The sequence below is a fragment of the Onychostruthus taczanowskii genome, unplaced genomic scaffold (assembly GCF_017590055.1).
Source record: "Onychostruthus taczanowskii isolate IOZ18803 unplaced genomic scaffold, ASM1759005v1 scaffold28, whole genome shotgun sequence".
NCBI classification, from domain to species: domain Eukaryota; kingdom Metazoa; phylum Chordata; class Aves; order Passeriformes; family Passeridae; genus Onychostruthus; species Onychostruthus taczanowskii.
In genome coordinates, this window is record NW_024500128.1 from 6576479 (window position 1) to 6591815 (window position 15337).

Consider the following 15337-nt stretch of genomic DNA (forward strand, 5'->3'; position numbering starts at 1 on the left):
TTTTCAGGACCTGGCAGATTTTAGTTTGGTTTGGATGTTTTTTATGTACCTTGGCAGGCGTGCATATCCCTGCAACCATACAGCACTCTGCATTAATGGCTGAAGTAACACTACTGGTGAGGCAGAGTCAATCAGCAACAGACTGCTGTTGACTCACGACTTCAGTTGACTCATAATCACATTGGGCTTTGAGGGTCACTTTTGTTCCCACCCTGAAGGCCAATGCCAGTTCCTGTCATGAATTTGAGTACCCATTGATTAAGAAAGTAGATTATGTGATTTGTGGACATATGAGCCAGGGCCTTTAAGGAAGATATGGCAGGGCCTTGTATTATTTCCATCAGTCAGTTGTGTTAATTAAAATTATTTATTCCTGCTTATAATAGTCTACACCCAAGGTTTTAGGTAGATTGCACTAATAATAGTATTATAGCAGCATAGAATCATCTGAGTTGGGAAAGACTTTTTAGATCATCAAGTCCAACCATTGAGCTCAGTGTGTCATTGAGTCCAATAAAGAGCTCAGTGAGTCAAAATGATGCAAAAAGATCTCACAGAGAGAGGGATTTATTTCAAACTGTGTTCAGACTTTATCTTCTCCCTCATATATTTTTGTCTCTCCTGGAAGAGCCTGGAAAAACAGATGAGGCTTGAAGTATGCCAGGTCTGGGTATTGTCTGATGAAGGTAGCATCATATGCCAGATAAAGGGATTTTTGGATGAGACTTAGAGAAAGAATAAAGGAAGAGGGCATTTTGATCCTGGAAATCCTGGGATTTAGAAGGTAAAAAAGTATTAGAAGCATTTTTATGGTGTCATTTAAAACAGTCTTGGCTTGAAAGGGAAGCAGTGTTGCAGCATATCTGAAGATGGGTATCTCAGTGTTATCCGCTTTAGTTTTACAAATATTGAGTCATTTTAGCTTATCATCTTATGCATGATGGTAATAAACACGAGAACAGCTCATTCTTTTTAAAATTTGTAACTTGTTAAAATAATTGGCAATCCTTTTCCAAGCTACTGTGCAGGAACTCAGGCTGGTAAAAGCTATGGAATCTTTCAGGCAAATACTATTGCTGGTGGCACAGTTTGATTTCTCCTGTGTGGGTGCAGAAGATATGGCTGTGTTAAGCCTATTCCACCATGCCTAAAGAAACCATTTGTCTTGAGTTGCTGGGTATTCCTACAGCAACCTATTAAATTTGGATTCTAATACCTGGACCTATTTCAACAGTACTTCAGTTTTATTGTTTTCTGAAAGGCATGAGAGAAGGGGAGGTGCTACTTTAAACAGTTTATTAAAAAATTTGATACATGTTGTTGTTCATATGTTTTACTGTTTCCTTGTTCATCATCTATGGATTAAACTTTTTATCTTCACGCTTGAATGAGTGGTTTTCAGTCGTTCAGTCATGCATTTCTGCTGGCCTGTTTCATTCAGGTGATCAGATCTTTGCACCTTTTGCTGAAAATACTGGGAGGATGATGTTTATTTTCTTGTTTAGTGTGATTTCATGGATGAGAGGCTGCAAAACACTCTCTCCATTCCAAGTAAGGAATAAGCCAAAACTAGTCTATGTCTTAACTCACAGCTCCTTTCAAAACATTTCTTCTAACAATATCCCTGTTTGCAGCAACATGACCTGTAAACTGCAAGTGCACTGGGAGAGAAGCAATAGCATCCAGCTCTCTGTAATGTCCTAGCAGAACAGATAATGGGCAGGCACAGTAGGAATATGTCTACATTTTGATAAACCTTCATCTACAGTATTTGAATTTCACTTTTGCTGTAACAAAATGTCTCTCAGTAACGTTTCTCTCACTATAATTTTGCTGAAACGATCACCTTGAGAGGCTCCAATGGAGCTTTTGGAGCTTTTGTGGACTTTGATGTAAAGCTCTCCTGCAGTGAGAGATCAGAACTGCCATGTGTAAAAGCAAGACGCCTTTGAGAACACTTTCTTAGGAAACAGATGCTGTTCTGTCTCAAAAGATTTAAACAAAATTGTATTGAGTTAAATGTAATATAGAACTTAGGCATTTCCTTGGGTGATGTCACCAGATTTTCTTAGACTTATGACCTCCCACAAAAACCCCATCTCAACATTACTTGCAAGTCATGGGCACAGTAAAGTGTAAAAAATTGGAAAACAAAAATAAAAAATTTTTACTAAATGGATGTTGTTATCAGGGAAGCCGGTATTTCATACATTAAGAAAGATCATTGCTTGCATTAATTAATAATATTTAATTGGTAATGTTATTACCAATATTTAATTGGTAATGTTACTACTCATCAGGATAAAAAGAGAAAACTGGTTGGCAGGTTAAAAGACTGTATAGTATGAAAATTAGGCTTGACTGCAAGCATTTACATGTGTGAGAATTCCTACAGGACGCCTTAAGTTCAGTTGAATTACTTATGCATAAAGCACAGTAAGTGTTTACAGTACCTGACCTTAAATCAAGGATTTTTTTTTTAACTATCTGTGGTATACCCTTTAACTATGTTGGGATTTGGCACTTCGTTTTAAAATGTGCCAAGCCACTGATGTTTAAACTTCCTCCAAAGTTGGAAAGGACTGTACTGATTGATAAATTGAAACATTGCACAATGCAATGTCTCCTTCTCCTTGCACTTCAGTGTGTTTTCTGGAATTTTTAATCTTATTAGATCTTTCAGGATTGTTTTTTGATTTAGCATGTTTGTCTTTGCTTTCTTAGCTTTATTCAGGCACTTATCCTGTTAATCAATAGTCAACGTTCTATAACCACTAGAATGAAATCTTGCTTTTCCTAGTAACCTTTGTATTCAGTTCTATGAAAAACCTGTGATCAAGGAGTTGTGTTGCATTGTAAATTCACATGACCATTTACACAACTTGAATTTATTTTGAGCAGCATCCTTGCAGAAAACAGGAATTTCAATATAGCCTGCATTTGTTGTGGGAATCCCATAGCAGTGACATTTCCTGAAAATTTGTAATACTGAACTGGCTGTCTATAAAAGTTGAGCATGTTTTCCCTAAAGTCACAAAAAATTATGAAAGCTATATTGGTTTCCTGCAGTCTGACTGTACTTAGTTTTTATTGCTTCCTGAGCCCATGAGAAAATCCATAATACATTTAAAACTGTTACTTTCATCATTCCAAGCCTTAGATGCTGGCGTGTTGGTTTCTACTCTCATTCTGGAGGTGATAAAAGGCTCAGTCCCACAAAGTGCTGCCCTTCTTCTGGTTCTGCTGCTTGGTGTGAGGTTGGAGGGCACAGAAATTTCTAGTTGTTGTTCAGCTTTGAGCTATAAGGATCCTTAATTGGATCATCAATTCTGAGTAGCTTTACAGTTTTTGTTGTGAGTACTGAAATTCCCATTATAGTTACTATGGCCAAGATACGCTTGGAAATATTCAGGGGTGCAGCCGGAGGTAACTCACTTCCATTTCTATGAGACAAGACTGTTAGCAATGGGAAAGTAGTGGGTATAAGGAGGTCTTTAGCATGTTGAGATGTTAAGACAGTTTAGAATACATATCAGATAAAAAATTCAAAGTGCTTTCATATAGGAGTTGGATGGGTCCTTTCCAACTTCAGTTATTCTATGATACACTGCCACTCCCTCCCCCAAAAATCATCCCTTGCATTTGCAATATAACATTTTATCAAAAGGGGCAATGGCACCAAAAAACCCCAAGAAAACAACAAGAAAAGCACATTCAGAATGTTGGTGAGCAATAGAAAGGAGTTAAGTGTCCATTTATACGACATTTCATCTGTTACTTTAGTACAGGCTCTTTTTATTTTGTTCTTTTGCTTTTAAGCCAGCCCTGAGACTTATCAAAAGATTGCATTGGGGAAAAACCTCCTGAAAGCATTTTTCTCATATACTGTAGCTTAAAAAAGAATGTGTGAAATTCAAGATTGGAAGTATTATACAAAAGTAGTTTTTCCTTTTTTTTATTAACACATTTTTCTTCAAACTTACTTCTCTAACAAAGTATTTTTTCCCACAAGACTCCAAAGGAAAAATGACATCAAATGGTAAAATCCTGTTGTATGTTATTTCCAGAAGAACCCATGGAAATCTTGAATATGATTTTATCATTTGCTCTGTAATGTTCCATTTAACAAGGAGCAACATACTGAAGAGTATTCAGTTGCTGAATACTTGATGGTAAGCAAAAGCTGATGTTTCTGTGAATATTACACAGTGCTTAGGAATTTGTAGCACCTCAGATCTGTTGTACGATAATAGAAGTTAGAAATGGAAAACTCTTGTTATATCAGCTTGACCATCTCCCTGACCACCAGATTTTTGTCTTCATTGTGATACTAATTTGCAAATGTCATAAGCCATGTGGCTTCCAGTACTTCCCCAGGGAAAATACATGGCATTAAAGCAGCCTTGAATATTCCTTTCCTTGACTTCATCTTCTTGATCCTCTTTCATATCTGTTTTACTGAACAATTCCTAATGTTGCTTTGCCTTTAGCTATTTTGTTTCTCTCCCTCTCTTCTGTTTTCTACAAAATCACACAACTATTTATGCTGTTCTTTTTGGATTTCTTCTATTTTGTTATATCTTTCTGGTATTGACAAGCCACGGACTATAATGGACACGCTGGAAATCTCTACTGGAGAAACTGATGTTTATGTACAAAGTACGTAATGTACTGAGTTTTGTGGCCCTACAAGTCAAACTCATTCAAGAAGCACAGCACAGGCCCTAAAGACAAGTTTGTATCAGACTCTTTATTCAAGAAAAAGTGAGGGGTTTTTCCCCCCATAAACTTAGTAAAGTTTTTATTCTATGTTTTACAGAAGATGGTATGGCTAAAGCTGCCTGTACTTTGTATGGATGTGTCATAGATAAGTTTGCTGAAAGCTTCATTCTAACAATGATATCAGGCATATTAAGAGAATAACTGCGCTATTTTGACTTAAGTTACAGGTACACACTAACAAGAGTAGAGATCTGTGAATAACTGGTTGATTTGGGGGGTTTTTAAAGTTTCTGGCTTGAAGAAATTAAGATTGGACAATTTGTTTTTTTGGGACAAGCTCCAATGATTTATTCAGGTTTCTTTTTTGTCTCCTCAGATGAAGTATTTCACTTAGACTTCATATCAACTAACTTATTTAAAAAAAAAAATATATATATATATATTCAAGGAAGTTTATTTGCAATGCTTCATTGTGCATGAAGATTCGAAGAATTTTTAACATTTAAAAATGCTGTAGTTATTTAATTTTAACCAAATAATTATGATAAATTCAGCAGAAAATTGGCCTATGCTTTATTTGACCTGTATTTACAGATTTCAAATGAAAATAATCTCAGCTGAAAAGTTTGCTCAGTATTAGCTCAAGTGACATTATATAGATGAGGAATGTTTGGAGGTTGTAGGTATTCAAGACATTAATTATGAGCTGCCGCCAACATATAAGAAATAGAAATTGACTGTAATATATTTATATATGTGTATATGTGTGTGTGTGTGTATATATGTATATATGTATGTATATATATATGTATATATGTGTATATATATATATGTATGTATGTATGTATGTATGTATATGGTATCTGTTAAGTCTCTTAGATCTTCCTGCAGGCAGACTGGGTGGTTGTCTTCAGGAGTAGGATTCACTGCTATTCATATGAAAATTGTGGAAAATCTTGCCCTAAAGCTAACCTACCCCTGGAGCTTTGCCTATCTGTCCTGGTGATGGAAGATAAAGGATTTGTTAATAGTCAGCTGACTGGTCGTCTGTCTGGGAAGTCAACACAACAGCACAGCGAATCAGGCAGGCAAAAGACTGATTGCTATGGCATTGCTTCTCCCCAGGAAAAAGCCAAGAGCTATGTCCACACAAAAAAGACCCTGGTTTTAATATATTATAGTCTGTTTAATCTCAAGGTACATGGTCCAAGTGGGTTTTTTTTTTCTGAAAGCAAATTCTTAAAGACCAACTTTTTCTGAAAAGCTTAGTAGGATTGTGGGTTGCAGTGAATGGGAAGATATAGGCATGATGAAGAATAAATTGAAGCAACAGTGTATGGCCATAATTACTTAAATCTTAGATGTGTATTGTGCATATTTGGCTTAGTAGCCACTGAATTAATTTACCATGCTGACAAGGGCAAATAGCTAATGAGAAAGAAGGGAGGTTTGGCTACTGAAAAGCAAGCTCATTTACAGGATTTACTTCCTGGCAAGAAATATCAGTTCCAGCTGAAATGTATAATTTGTGACTTCTTGAGAGGATCTCTAAATGAAAACAATCAAATTTCAAAACCTTTGCAAACTTTCTGGGAAAAAATGTCCAGGATTTGGTAGTGATTGTGAGATGTCAGATATTTGGAGAAAATGAGTATTTTTCATCCATCTTCATCACAATTATGCTTCCTATAATAATGATCATTGACATGATTTTAGGTAGGTCACTGTTTTTCAAACAGGTTTTCATACTACAAGCACAGTTAGTTTGCTCTATAATAATTTTTGATTTTTTTTGTTGTTGTTCCTAAGTGGAACTTAATACACTGTTATTAGAGTGCTGTTTACAGAGCTCTAGAGTGCTTCACATTAACTAGCATCTCATTCATCTTGATCTCCTTAATATATATGTATATATATATATATATATATATATATATATATGTAAGCTGGATTTGTTGGTTTGACAACTCCTTAGTTCTTAGAGAATGTGTTTATTCCAACTCTGTGTGTGTATTTATATTTATATTTACATGTGTATGTAACTGGAGTCATTAGAAGAAGCAGGTGTGCACCTTGGGAAATTTTAGTGCTGCCACTGGATGTTTTTCCTGGTTTTCAAACTCTATATGAGAAACATTTCATATGTCTTGAGCATTTTCCAAATACGAATCAGAAGAAAATCCTAAAGAAACCATACTGAGGGCTAATGCCTAGAGGCTTGAGTGCACAAAAACTTTGTAAGTTGTTTAAAACTTAATTTAAAAAACCCTATGTGGACATTTGGTAATTGTTGCCTTTGTCATTGTTACCTCCTTATTAACTCCATTATGTTACATTGTGTGGCTACTACATGCCACTATTAAGTCAGAATGACAAAAGGAAGACTTCAGCAAGGTTTTTGTGAGTTTTGTGTGAATAGACACTCCTCTTTCCCCAAGGTCAGAGCTGCCCCTTCTACCCCTGCTATTTTGTGGCATTTAGAAACGCAGCAGTGGATACCTTCATGTAGGTTGGATTTGTCGTGTTAGTCGCAGTTAGTGGGGGGCACATTTACAGGGGTGGAAACGGTTGTTTCACATTATCCACCCTGTGATGTATATGGTCCCTTAGGACAAAGCAAAGTTCACTGAATGAAGCCCTTTCTCTCAGTCACACTAAATGAAAAACAAATTTATTTGTTTTACACAATTCTTTAATAAATGAGTCAGCCCTGCTTCCGACTTATTCAGCTACCATCACTCCACTTTCTGATACAAAAATCTGGGCATTTTTATATTATGTGTGCAGTGGTCAGTGACTCACTGGTGACTTAGGGAGGCAATGCTGGGGCCCCTCTCAGCTTATTAGCCCATTAAAAGTGATACAGAATACCAATGAAGTCCAGTTTCTCCCATTAAAGCAGTACAGGAAAGTTTGTCGCTTGTTGATTTTACAGTAATCCATTTTGGACTCCTACTAGACTGTGTCTGTTTGATAAGCAAGACTGGTGCTTTCCTCAAGTTTTTGAAAAGCCCCTTGGATTGTGTTTACGGAATGAAGGTTAAATACTAAGAAAAAGGAAGTAGTATACATTTTCTGAAGTAGTTTTTAATGAAAAGAAAATCATTAGTAATGAATAGATGGACCTTCTTGAAAGAAGAATTATGATTTTCAGAAATATGACTTAAAGGTGCTGGGAAAAATCTGTCATCTTTTGTTAACAAAAAAACAAAAAGCTATTAACTTTGGTCATTTGGAACATGTAATTTTGCATCCAAAATTTTATGAAAAAGAAGTTACTTTAAAGCTCTAGTTTGTTGTAAAGCTGTCTTATGTCAGGTCTAGAAATAGCAATACTGACCATTAGGCAATGAGACGGGGTGGGTTTTTTCCTCTTTTAGGTGGGAATAGCTGAAGAGCAGGGTGCCTCCCTTTTCTAACTTAATCTGAACTCAAAATAACTTTTGTCTTGTTATAACAGCTCTTTTCTGAGTCACTGTATGAAAAAGAGACTGGAAGTATTGGATATTGTAGATCAAACACTTCAAAGCCAACTTTGACTTAGTTTTATGCATGCTTTAGAGTAGACTAATGTACAATAGTATCCAGGAAACTCAGCCAGTAATTCATAAGGATCCAAAATGTTCTCCTCAGCATGAATCATAGCTGCATAAATGATAGGATTGGAGAAGATCCTTTAGGTCATCCAATTCAAAACCTGTATATCTTCCTTTTCACTATCCCCACTAGGATTTCATCTGCCCTGTCTCTGCAAACTTCCCATACCCCTGACTCAGCCACCTCCCTGGGTAGTTTCTTCCATTGCCTAATTATTTAACCTGAACATCTTTAAACCTTACAGCATCATGCTGAGTGTGAACAATTTATGACTACAGAAAATGATTCTTTCTCCTCCCTACTGCCATCATGCTCAAATATAATCTCTCCCTTTAAATGTGTCATTGAGGTTTTGTTTTTTTTTCCTTCTAACTGCATGAATAATAATCCCAGGAAAGTTGGGGGTTTTCGGCTGTCTTTGGTGCTTCTGTCACTGTAGCTGATTTTCTTTGAACTTTTGGTTTTCAAGCCTCAAAAGTACATTTTGATCTACAAATGAACTTTCTGTGACTCAATGATATGTGTGTGTTAAGTCATGCTTTTGAAGAGGTGAATAACATGATTGAAGTATTCTGTGTCTTTGTTTATAGAAGCTGCTTTCTTGAGGGTGCTAATTGACAAATACACAGCATTTGAGGGATTTAAGTGACTTTCTTGGTGTCAGATATCCTCCATCTCATGTTACTAATCAGGATATTAATACAGTCACGTATTCTGGCTCTGTTTTGAAAACTGAACTCCAAAAGCTCTCGGAGGTGCTTGTAGTTGCCTACTGCTGAGTTAAAACTTATCATGATCATTTCCAAAAGCAGCTTCCCAGTTTGTAGCTGTATTAATAAACAGAGACATAAACCTTTCAATATACATGTCTCTAAGTGTATGTGCTCAGACCAGTGTTATTATGATAGGATTTTTAGATGGTCTATAAAACAAACCAGACAGAACTTCATAATGGGGGAGATGAAGATGAAAGGAAGCTTTTTATTTCTGATTAAATGAGGTAAAGAAGCCTCAGTCTTCAGAATTTATATTTATACACTGTATTTTTTAGGATCTGCCTAAGCTTGTTGGAATATGCTAATAAGAAACCTCCCTGATGTTAATTATCTCATCTGCTATAATGTAGAATGTGCCAGTTAGATCAATATGACATTTATGTTATTCTCCTAGATGACTAATGAAAGTTGCATATCAGAAAAAATACAGGGGTGGGAAGGCTGGTTATTGCAAGCTGTATTTTCCTGATTCTGCATCGCCTCCCATTTTGGAGTTGCACAATAAAAATAGCTGCAGTCTGTGCCTCACCTGTCAGCTCACCTCTCCCACAGTTTACTCATGTAGTAGTTCTTTGATCCATGCAGAAGTATTCCAGGTTCCCTGTAGCTGGAACCTACAGAGCTGTTGTGCAAACTTGTGGGAAACCAGGATAAATCCTGCTCTGTGACTTCAGTTCTGCCAGCCAGTAATTACAGTAAACGTGTTAGATTTAGTGGATCCATGGCTTTTCGTGAAAGTAACCATTCATGGTTCACTTTGGCAGAGCAATTTGTAGAAATAGACACAAGGGTTTTTTGTAAGAAGTTAATGTCAAGGAAGTAACAGATTTTGAAGGTAGTGTCTTGGGCACTGGGCACTATTTTTTGGCTCAAAGAATTTTTTTTGTAACTTTATAATTACACTTTAATTTTTAACAGGCCATGTTTTCAGCCTAACAAAGGAAAAAAAATGCATTATCATATAGCCTTCTTATTGAGAGGTTTTTTCCCCCCCGATATTTTTGTAAACCTCCCTTCTTAAATTTCTGTTTTGTTATGCCTCTTGGAGGTCCAGTAGCCAGCCAGTCCTCAAATGTCAAGAGGCTGAGGGCACTGTGCACTGGCAGTGTCATGGCTTAAATGTGCAACACCCATGCACAGTTGGTAAACTCTTGGTCTCTGGTAAATTTGCAACCATTCTTTTTGGGTACAGAGAGCTGACCATAGTCATAACTCCTTTTTTCTGTTTCTCATTCAGATTTTGTGTGTGTCCAGCTTTTATAGGAGTGTGGAGCAGCCAGTTTCATAATTCTGGCACTATCTTCCTTGACTATGGTGGGAAATCAAGATATTCTCAGGTGCTTTTTCAGGCAGAGCTCTAAACAGCTTAACCAAGCTATGTAGTCAGGAACAGTGGTAATTGTAGCTTTGCAGTGGTTTCTGTACTGCATTGAGCCATGGTGGGTGTTTCATTGCCTGTGCATAACTTAAAACACAGATACTTGCTGAGGAAAGCCCTGCAGAAGTAGCACAGTGAAAAAAGTTAAAGTCTGTTATTTCCACGGTGCATTTCAAGTGGTATCCCCTCTACTTTCTCTTATATTTGTTAATCGCTTGGTCCTAGAGCAATATTTCTTTCTCCTCTCCAAGGTTTGTAGCTCATCTTGGTTTCCTGTAATCCACAAGTTTCCTTATCCTGCTACCTAACCCCTTCCCCATGATCATTGATGAAACAAGATGGGACCTGCTGCTGGTCCCTTTGGCATCCCAGCGTGTGCTGCGTGATGAGAGCTTTGAACAAAGGAATGGCCATTCGAGGGCTGACCTTTGGAACCCCAAGTCAGCTCTTAACATGATACTTTTAATTGTCCTTAAAAAAAAAAAACCAAAAAACTAGCAACGTCAGTAAGGGGAACTTCTCAGACCCTCAGGGCTTTGGGCTTCCAGCTGTTGCTGAAATTTTACTGCTTTAGTCTTTTTATCTCAAGACTTGAGATAACATTTGTTCAGTTTAGTACCATCACCCATGAAAACCACTGTAAATTCTAAAATCCCCAAGCACCAAAAACATTGGAAGTGTAAAATAAAAGCTGGAAAATAAATCTAGACGGTTTTGATCATGTGAAATTGCACAGATCTGAATGAAAGCACGTGGATTTAAGTTTATGTAGCTTGTTGGTGCTAAATTCTGTGTGGACATGATTGTAAAAGCAATTAGGCTGATAGGAGACTGGTGGCTTTGGTTTAGAACATTGGATGCTCAAATTTTATTCCACTGACCTGCTGGATCATTTCATTGTATGTTGAGGGATTTTAGCCTTCTTCAGAGAAGAAGGAAAAAAAGCATATCAAAACAAACCTCATAAATCTGTGTGTTATTTTATTATTACTTATATATCATTCGGAGATAGCGCCAATTTATTTTGGATTGCTTAAATTCATTAGAAAAGGATTTAAATGGTTTTCAATCTAAACTAAGAGTGCATGTGTAAGAAACTTCTGGGTGAAATAACCACTTTTCATTGTAGTCATTCAAGTATGTGTGTGTAAAAATTTGTATGATCATCCACTGTTTTCTTTCTCACTAAATATTTGAAGAAACTTTCTGTGAGTCTCTACTCCCTTTTCAAATTCTGTCAGGTTCATTGTTGCTAAGATTATTATCCTATCCAAGACTGATTAATCTCTTGAACTAGTATTTGAAAATGGGAAATTAATTCTCTTGGCTTATAGTAAAAGTTACCTTCAATGTAAGAGTATGGCTATTTTCCTCTTGCCCACGCTGATAGTCATATGTAAAGCTATAAGTATATCCTTGTTAATGAGTATATGTATTCAATTTTCATTTCAAATTAATTGTTTTGAAACTTATATTGTCATTTTTTTCCCCATAAAAAGGGACAGAATAAATGCAAGTTGTAGATTGGAGTGACTGTGTCTCTGATCATACGCCCAGTTGTTCTCTGTAATTTTTTTCTGATGCAAAAGTAGTCCATGATTTTGTACTTTGAACTGTTATTGTCCATGATATGTATAGAAAAGCTGATGTGAAATGGCCTTTATTGCATTATTTTTTTTATTTTCTGAACTTGTGAGCACTTGAACTTGCAAGCTAAGCATTTTTATCCTAAGTGTTTTGCATGTAATAAATTGTTTCCTCCAGCTATAACCAAGGCTTTCACAAACTGATAGAATCAACAATATAGTGTATGTAGTTGCCAACTGCACTAAATTTTTAAGCATCTCCTTTTTGCTTTACAGGTCTGTCTGAGGATGCAGCAGAGGAAACAAAAAGCCACGAACTCTGATGACAACCCTCAGGAGAAATTTTTATCTGATGACAGATGCGTTTATAATGCAGCAGTACCAATCCATTTTACTCTGTAGTGACTGCAGCTTCCAGAAGGAGAGGACTGTGCTAATTTATATTAAAACAAAAAAGTTCCACTCTAATAATTTGGTTGGGTCTCCCTGCCAACTGCTATCATCCTTTCTGTGAGCAAAGTTTAAGCACTTACCCAACTGTAGTAGGGGTCTTGTGTTTTGCGATATATCATCCCTTTCTAAGGATTCAGTTGATTGATCAAAGACTGTTTATACATAGTTAAAAGCAAACTTTGTTTCATGATGTGTTTTGTCTTTTTAAAAGATATTCTGAACTGCACCTCCCTTTGAGTATATTAACATTTGTTATATCACAGTTTTGACAAAAGATAATTATCTCGTTTCCTCCTGTACTAACATTCCTGATTCCAGACAGCTGAATTCACCACCAGGAGAAAAACTGGTAATCCATCAACTCTTTTCCCCCCTCTCTCATTGCTTATACAGACTCCTGTTCTCTAGAGATATAGAGTAAAATATGGTTACTGGACATAAAGGGCAAACCCTTTTGCCATTAACTATGCCACTATGAATGGGAGTAAAGTTTACACTGTAAGTACCTTGAGAACAGCAACACATGGATCTTTTTATGGTTACCTGTGATTTCTGCTTTTCTTGTCAACCAGTCTACTCTAGTTAGGGGTAAGACTTTCAAAAGTAACTACCAATTTTTGAGTGCCTTAATTTTTATTAATCCAGTTAGAGGGTGCTTTGGGTGCTTTGAGTGTTGTGTGTTTTGGAAGTTCTGAGTATTTGCCTTCTAAAGGTCAGGCCCATGCAAGGTGTCTGAAACACAACACCCAACAACTGAGGCAAACTTTGAGAGGACCTTGGCCTAGAGTTTGGAAGAGTCAGGCTGATGTCTGGATTTCTGAAAGTGAGTTACTACTAAAATACACTTGGAACTGAAAATAACTGAGACCAGGATCAAGTGTATAAGCAGGCATTTGAACTACTGTTGCTAGTTCCTACCAAAATATAAGTTGTGGTCTCTTGGATGGCAGATACAGATAGTTGCAGTTTAGTTTGTGGTAGATGCAAGTACATGAGCCATCTCCACATCCCTCACTCCTGTTGATTTCTTCAACAGGGATTCACCATCTCCTATTCTAGCTGTAGTAAAGGCTCCTCCAACTCACTTTTTTCCTGTTTCAAAAGAGGTTGTAACAGTTTCTGCGGTCAATGCTAGCTTGATCTGTGGCTAATAAGGAGACATTGTTTTTTAGAATGTCTTAAGCCATCAACTTTCATCATCTCCATGTCTACTTTCAATTTCTTTACATCCACCCACTCCTAAAACAAAACCAACTTTGCAGCTCTTGTGCATCTGCTGCTTAACCCTCTGGCCCTATTCTGGCTCAGTACATGGTATAACTGTTTCAAGAAGCCTTTTTCAACATGTTAGCTATTAAATAGCTTAGTAGCCAAGGAACTGGGTAAGGCGTCTGATACCTCTAGGGCTGAAGTGAGCTGTAACTCCCAACAAAAATGACTCTATCCCCCAGGAGACCTCAGATTTATCTACAAGTTGTGGGGCCAGAAATCTTGCTTCTTTCCCAGGAAGGAAAAAATCCTACCCCCTGCTTGTTATGGAGTGATTCTGCTCTCTGAGTTTTCTTCACTCTGATCCCTCCCCCGTGGTGTTTTGTCAGGAGGGTGGTATCCAACCCATTGTCAAGGTACCCTGCTGCGCTGTGAAAATTACACAATAAAATAATCTCCTGTAGTCTCTGTACACACATCAGTGACCAAAAAAGTCCATGGAGAACTAATCAATTACTGTAGCTGTTAGGCTTAAATGTTAACTATAGATCTCAAATCTTCTTTTGTCCTCTTGTCAGTGGCTACTAGGGAATCTTGAAAAATCAACCACAGTTACTACAGAAAGCTCATACCATAATGGTGTAGAATCCTGGACCAAAGAATCCTAAATTATAGGCATATAATATAGCTGGAAAGTTCACTGCTATGAGACTTCTGTGAAATATATTACTCTGTCATGATTCCCATTATTGAATGTGATCCCAGTGCTCAGAGCTGCCTGGCTTTGTTGGGACTTTAGGGTAAATGACAAGTAGGCACTCAGGTCAATTATATCATCCACTCTTATTTAAGTTATTTTCTGTCATTTTAAGATGTAATGCTCAGAAGCACTCTTATTTGCCTTTTCTGCTCCATGCTTTGCAAAATAAGGTCTCATGAGGATAGTTTTACAAAAAGGAGAAAATATGCTGGTAATAAAGGGGAGGGGGGAAAGGAAGAAAAAGGTAGAACTGTCTGTAGTAGTAAAGTATGACCTCTTTGTATATTGCTCTAAATTGCAGTATTTGATAGTATCATCAAGATTTAAAAGTTGCATTTAATAAAAATTACTTACTTTCCCCCAATGCCAAATAGTCCATCTAATTCAAAGGAAGGAAGTAATTGAAATGTAGTCATTTATGCAGCAGCCTAAGAGGAAATATTGTAAAGTAATTCTTAGCAGTTCTCAAATGTAGTTTGAATTTTAAGAAAGTTCTTTTTGGCTGGGAAAAATCAGGCCAATTACAGGAAGTTTGGAAGCTAGTGAGGTGTAAGGAATGTAAGGAAACATTGCTAGTTTGCGGGGACCATATGTTTGATTCTCATCAGCAATGTTTCTGAAGCTGGGAGAGGCACTGGTGGCCAGTCAAACTGTTTTGAACAGGATTTTATAGTAACTCCTGCTCAGCTCTTCTGGTCAACTTAAATGTGCAGCCCATCTGCACGTTCAGCTACTTGAATAAGATTTTATATGGTTAAGTGGTTCAAAGACTAAAATTAATTTTAAATTACAATTTTATTGAAATAAATTTAAAGGAATTTTGTGACATTTTGAAAATAATGCTGTGATTCATGAC

At 36.8% G+C, this 15337-nt stretch overlaps 1 protein-coding gene across 1 annotated transcript in view; it reads left to right on the top strand.

The window, feature by feature from the left end:
• The window catches only part of BBS9 (Bardet-Biedl syndrome 9), a 285824-nt gene extending 270715 nt beyond the window's left edge, over positions 1-15109 (top strand). Inside the window, exon 23 of the mRNA XM_041407964.1 lies at positions 12336-15109. Coding sequence (XP_041263898.1) covers positions 12336-12382 — 47 coding nt within the window. The 3' untranslated portion in view covers positions 12383-15109. The remainder of the gene's footprint in view (positions 1-12335) is intronic.
• Positions 15110-15337: the final 228 nt, after the last annotated feature.